The sequence below is a fragment of the Borostomias antarcticus genome (assembly GCF_949987555.1).
Source record: "Borostomias antarcticus genome assembly, chromosome: 18".
NCBI classification, from domain to species: domain Eukaryota; kingdom Metazoa; phylum Chordata; class Actinopteri; order Stomiiformes; family Stomiidae; genus Borostomias; species Borostomias antarcticus.
In genome coordinates this window covers 7,391,775-7,398,337 of record NC_140251.1, presented here as the reverse complement: position 1 = coordinate 7,398,337, position 6,563 = coordinate 7,391,775, and the positions used below count along the sequence as shown (strand labels likewise).

General features: G+C 46.6%; 1 protein-coding gene across 1 annotated transcript in view; it reads right to left on the bottom strand.

The window, feature by feature from the left end:
• The window catches only part of fkbp16 (FKBP prolyl isomerase 16), a gene marked incomplete at both ends in the record, with an annotated part of 27,426 nt that extends 23,212 nt beyond the window's left edge, over positions 1–4,214 (bottom strand). The window contains 3 exons of the mRNA XM_084452493.1: positions 2,072–2,160; positions 3,134–3,303; positions 3,701–4,214. Of these exons, the coding sequence (XP_084308619.1) occupies positions 2,072–2,160; positions 3,134–3,303; positions 3,701–4,214 (773 nt within the window). The remainder of the gene's footprint in view (positions 1–2,071; positions 2,161–3,133; positions 3,304–3,700) is intronic.
• Positions 4,215–6,563: the final 2,349 nt, after the last annotated feature.

Here is a 6,563-nt window from a genome sequence, read left to right as displayed (position 1 = left end):
ACCCCAGCCGGTTAATCACGCTATTCTGACAAACAGCGCTGCAAGTGTTTACGGCAGAGACAGTAGCGCAGTCTGCAGCGGGCGACTGACTGGGTTCAATCAATGCGTCTGACAGAGAATGGGGGAGAGGCTAATGAGACTGTCTCTCCTCGTCTCTCTGTCACTTCACAGCTCAGACATGCGGGTGACTCCCATTTCCCCTGCAGACGCTGTGACGGATGGTACCTATCCTTGTTTCTAGCATTAAATCTTTTTGTCCTTCAGCTTTAAGCCACGCCGTGTCTTGATTTATCGACCCATAGGCAATTTGTTTCATCACCCACGGGCAATTTCATTAAAATATAATCTCATCTGTCTTCAATTAAACTTCAAATTGATTTTGACAGAGGACCTAAATTAGGCTTCAGAGGCTCCGTGTTTTTATTGAACTAACAGCCCTGTCACCACCCTCTCAGGGTCTGGAAAGACTCCCAGGATGTCTACCTTAGGGGGAAGGACTAAATTTGACTCCACAGTATACAGCCTTAACCAGCTCCATCAAAACAATCATTAACTGAGCTCCTGCCTGTCGGCCGCCCCCTGGGCCCCTTTCTCCTGCTCTCTTTCTCTCTCTCTCTCTCTCTCTCTCTCTCTCTCTCGCTCTCTCTTCCTTCCTCTCTCTCTGAGAAGAGTGGACTATCCATAGGAACACACAAAGGAGGGAGAGCTTCCCCTAGGATGAGCGCCACCTTACTGTTGCCCTTTCTCTCTCTGCTAAAACCAAAGTTAACAACCACTCTGGACCCCGTCTCTAGAGCTCCAGAAAGTCAATACAAACAAGACCTCACACAAAGCATAGGACCACACATGACCGAGGCCAAGATCTGCACGGCCATCACACATCCGCTCCTAGCAGGAGATAGCAGACCACACAGACACATGACATGCACAAACCAGGGACACTGTTGTCACGTTGTCCCTGAATATAAGACCACAACAAGAGAGGGAAAGTAATGTGTGAATAGATAGATAGATAGATAGATAGATAGATAGATAGATAGATAGATAGATAGATAGATAGATAGATAGATAGATAGATAGATAGATAGATAGATAGATAGATAGATAGATAGATAGATAGATGGATGTAATGTGCAGGTAACACTGTTTACTCTGATTCTGTGATAATGCTTTAACATGCGTTGTCATGCACTCTCGGCTCGTTGACCTATTGAGATACCTATTCTACATTATATTCTATACCTATATTACATCATCAAAGGTTGCCCTTTGTTGACAGCAGACCTGACGCACACAGAACTGTGAGCTGGAGTCAGCTCTACAGGTGTTAACGCACCAGGCTCCTCTCTGTTCGCACTGTCTGGGCTGGAGAGCTGAGCCATTGGCTGTAACTTGAGTGGTGTCCCTCCCTCGGGAGCGGTGGGAGGGTCAAGGCCTCTGGCCGTCTCTCGATGTTATTTAGGGGGGCGGGGAAGGCCATCTGCTCCTCTTTATGGCTCATTAGTCAGGCTACTGGGGAAAGGCGGGCTGCCGCTCACACCAACAGGTACAACCGGGCTGGGCTCCTCAGTGGGGTCATAGATGTCACATTACCCTTGAAGATGAGGTGGATACATGACCAAATCTGTGTGTTTCAGTTTTACACCTTCAAGGCCATAAACACTAGAAACTGATAGTTGGGTGATCATATCCCTAAATAGGTTTCTTTTGCTAATGTAACGGTAGTAGCCTACTCTCGTCTACATTGTGTTTCTTATTCGTTTGACACATGTTAAGGGATTGTCCAAGGCAGGACGCAACCCTGCAACCTTGCACTTGCAAGTCGGATGTGCAAACAACTATATATCCCTACTGAGATATCCCTATTGGCAGGGTTGTTAGTACATCCTTTATACTAGAGGAGTGAGTTTCACCAGCTGCTTGCTACCACTACCTCGGAGGACTACGCTCACTCTACAAGGGTTTACGAGGACTCACAATTCACTCGGTTACACTAATCTCTAAATTGCAAAAAAAGCTGTTTGGTGGTGTCATGTTGTGTGCGGGACAGAGCTGTTTTCAGCTGCTTTACCTTCCTAGATATCCATAGACGTACTGAGAATCGGCCAGCAGCAATGCAATCTCCTCCCACTGCATGGACATGGTGCACTCCTCTAGGGCCTGGGGGTGAAACAGCGTCGCGTCAGGCAGTCATCTGAGCCATCTCTTATTCACGCTTCATTCACACATACTAGTCATCATCACAGGGGCGGCGGTGGCTTAGGAGGTAGAGCCGATCTTCCAATGATCGTAGGGTCGGCGGTTCAAATCCCGGCTCCTCCTGACGACATGTCGAAGTGTCCTCGGGCAAGACACTGAACCCCAAACTGCTCCCAATGATCAGACTAGCATCTTGCATGGCAGCTGCCGCCATTGGTGTGTGAATGAGAGGTCATTGGATAAAAGCGCTATATAAGTGCAGTCCATTTGCAATTTACTATCATACAGTAATCTCGACGTTACACTTAATAGGAATGATTCATTCACTCTTTGAAAATGACAAGACTATTTTAATGCAGTATGACCATTATGATAACTATGTCCTTCCACAGTCTTCCACTCAAAAGATGCATTTCTCAGCAGGTGCATTGTGACTCCCCTCTGGCAGGAGACTGCACGCCACAAAAACAGCTTCTTCCCCACGGCCATCAGACTCATCAACAAGGCTCGTGTCCCCCCACCCCCCACCACTGACTCCACACCCTTTGCACTATTTGCACATGACCTGTGATTGTTCCACATATCCCAACGGCACACACATTGTATATACAGTATAAAACATCGCACATCTATCATGCTGCACTCTGCACACACATACTTTATATACTTCAACCACACTCCAATCTGTATATATTGCGTCATTTTGTATTTGTGCCTTTCTTTTTATTGGTTATATTGTATTTTGTATTTGCACGGACATGTCTTTGCCCTGTCCTGTCCTGCACCCTGTCCTATGCTGTCTCCATCAGCGTATGCCATTACCCTAGTCAAATTCCTAGCATGTGTGAATCATATACATGGAGAATGAATGGATCTTGAATCTTGGATACAGGACTGTGCTGCTTTGGATACACCTGCTCTTTGCTCCACCCACCTGGTTGACGTCTCCCTCTCCTATGATGAAGACCAGCTTGCAGTCCTTTTCCACCACGGTCCTGTCCTCCAGCACGCCCTGCATTTTGACAGTGACCTGCTGCCCCCAGGCCGGGCGCGGGCCCTGCCGGGGGCTGGGCTCCAGCACCTTCTTCCTCAACAGCCGGTCGTCTGGGGGAGGGAGGGCAGGTTAGAGGGGGGGAGGGTCAGGGAGAAAGGGGGTGGGGTTGTTAATCTGCTTGTTCTTGATCAACAGGCGCTTAGGGCCGAGACTACTAATGGGGGAGGGCAACTGATCACTGATCCAGGTGGCCAAGCCTTGGAAGAAGCAGACACTGGAGTTGGTCAAAACAGCTGATACGGTTTAATTTACTTCATTTAGATGTGAGCATTAGAATTCACATTTTACTATGTCTGTCTGTTTGAATCACTTGATAGGCTAAGCTGTATCAAATCTTTGTAATTCACTAAAATGTACACATTTAGCCTCATCCACCACACCTCTATTTCTGTGAATTTTATCATGGTATACAATTGTTAGTGTCCTAGATTAGCCATATAGGCCTACCTGTGATGTCCTCCCAGTCCTCTGCCATGAGCATGTCCTCAAAACTGGAGGACGTCCACTGTTCCACCTCATGTCCTGGAAAGAGGCTCTCCTCCACCGTCTCCGCTACGGCGGGTTCCAGAAACCGGACTGTCTTCCCGAAACTGTTTGCCTTCCTGAGTATCCTCGCAGTCGCACGTTCTGTCTTGTCATCTGCCCTCTTGGGGTCGGGGCGGGGTCCTAGCGTAGTGAACTCTCCCTGTCCCCCCTGGCTGTCTGTCTGGTCCTCATCAAGCAAACAAGGCTGCTTGTGCTCCTGCCAAGGCTCTTGGGACGACTCCTTTTCATTCCGGCTGTCCGTGTCTTTGGGGTCAGTGCAGGCCTCCTCTTTGAACTCTGGCTCCTCTGGCTCCACCACGCACTCCCCGGGTTCGCCTCCACGCCCCTCTGGCTCCGTCTCCCTGCAGGGAGCCAGGGACTCCGTTGGCGGAATCCTCCCAGAGAGACGATCCTCCTCCAGCTCACCTCCCTCCATGACGTCTGGTCACCAGGTAGAACTGTTATGAAAGCACTCCCACCCTCTAGTTACAACTGCGTATCACTTCCATCCTTGAACCACAGTCAATATAGTACTCAAAGAATTGAGGATCCACAAAGACCTTTGTTGAATCCAACTCAAAATGCATTCATAACCGCCATAAATCCCTGTTGCATCAGACTTACTGAAGATCTACCTAAGCAAACTATTGAGATGCAATTTCTCCTTGACTGCCACTCAATCCTGCCTCTCTGCTCCTTGGCCTATATTCCAGGCAGGTAAGAGCAGCAAGAAATGGCCATGCTAAAGAAATGGTGCAGCCCAACGAAGCCCTCTCGGTCAACAGGCTTGTGTGGTTGTAATCTGTAGGATTAGAAGAGCAGAATCGAATCTGCCAGAACGTCTAAGCTTCTTAATGACTTCATTGCGTTGACCTACAATGCAGTTTCCATCGCACCAATAGGATCTCTTGGACTCTAACTCAGTTTTGCCCTCTCTGGGGTGTGATATCTAATTTTCCCTTTTTAAGAAGTCAAATGAAGATACAATGCAAGATCTGTAGAATGGCCAGGATGACCAGATGACCTGTTGGCTGCTAGATTATTGAGTTGAGTGGATTTCCCTTTAAAATACTAATCAACAGCAATGTGTGTACTTTGTTTGACTGAATGAATCCTCTTATATTTCTGAATGAATCCTCTTATATTTAAAGAGAAAAACAAACAGGAACATTTTGCATTGTACAAACTATATGATGATGCAGGATTAGGATCGGAGGATAACACATTTCTGCAAACAGGTTTTTCTAGGCTTGCAGCATACTGTACAAGGGAAGCAAATGAGCAACCATTTAAATACAAGACAGGCCTTAGGCCTGTGTCCGCACACTTTCTTATAGTATGCTTGCTTGCTAGTAATAACCCATTGCATGGTCTTTCATCAACCAGGCCAGGTCCAGCCTGGCGTATGTGCGTGGCTGCCTTGTTTCTGTTCAGTACTGGTAGGACGGAAGCTAGTCATGCCACTAAAATAGCTATGAATTGAAATGACATGAAATAATGTCTGATAAATTAAGATAGATCTTGTCGCCTGGACAAATCAGTTCGAATGCTTCCAATGCTAATCCCGCACAATAAGAGCGGGATAGCCAGTTAGCTCATGAGCTCACAACAACTAGCAGCAGCTTCCATAACATTAATGGTCGCGGTCAGTGGCTAAAGCAGTTACACTGATGATTCCTGTAACGCTAGCTATTTTGCTGCAATTGGTTCAACTTCTGTTTCTGGACAAAGGTAAGGGATAAACCCAGATAACACAAGGCTAGCGGACCTACAGCGGTCTCCAGTGGACGAGCTGGCGGACCTCCGGCAGAATATAACACAAGGATAGCGGACCTACAGCGGGTCCCTGATGGATGAGCTGGCGGACCTCCGGCCGAATCCGCTGGCGGGTTCCTGGCCATTTGCACATCGAATGGCAAGCAGACCTCTAGTAATCCGAAATGCTCCCGCTATTGCTCCACCACCATTCCACCGGTAGTTTATTGTCTATATCCCAGGCCCATTGGCCCTAGGCTTATGGATTTCTATTGCTAAATTACTCTGAACATTTTTTGGGTAACCCTTCCTTTCATAGTCCCCCAATTACTAAACATTTACCTGGTAAATACATGCAAAGTATAGCCTAATATATAATGGGTAATTACTGAGACACCTATACTGTAAGTAATTTCAAAACAGGAGAATTTCAAATGTTCAATTACTGCACATAAATTCAATAACTGACATAGCACCACCAGGTAACCACATTTTTACATAGCTTCTATAATATCCAGTGATACAACACAAACACAAATAACAAATCACAATGCTCATATTTATTAAAATGCTTTGAATTATATTAATTATAACTGGATCCACTCAGGAATCTGGGAATGGGACCGAGAACGGGAGGAGAAAACAAAACAGTCTAGTATATCAATGGGACTTCTAATTGGTCACTTAATTGGTTACCCAGTTTCTGCAATCAGTTTGACACAATTAATTCATCTGCAAAACAGACTGTACATTTCCTTAAAAAAAAAACAAGTTTTGTTCCCATGGGATCTCTCCCGTCCGTCTGAAAAAAGGGGGCAGAGAGGAGAGGAAGAAAGGTTGTGGCTTAAGTTCAAAATCAAACAGGCTCGTGTTCAACTGGGAATCGACTCCCATGACGTTCTGCATGGAAGTCAGGCACTTTATCCACTACACCCCCGAGGAACTTGAAAGTGTGGGATGTCATAGTGTTTGTATTTTGGTGTGCTGGGACCACTGCCTCTTGTGGTGGCAACATAGAAATTCAGGTCAA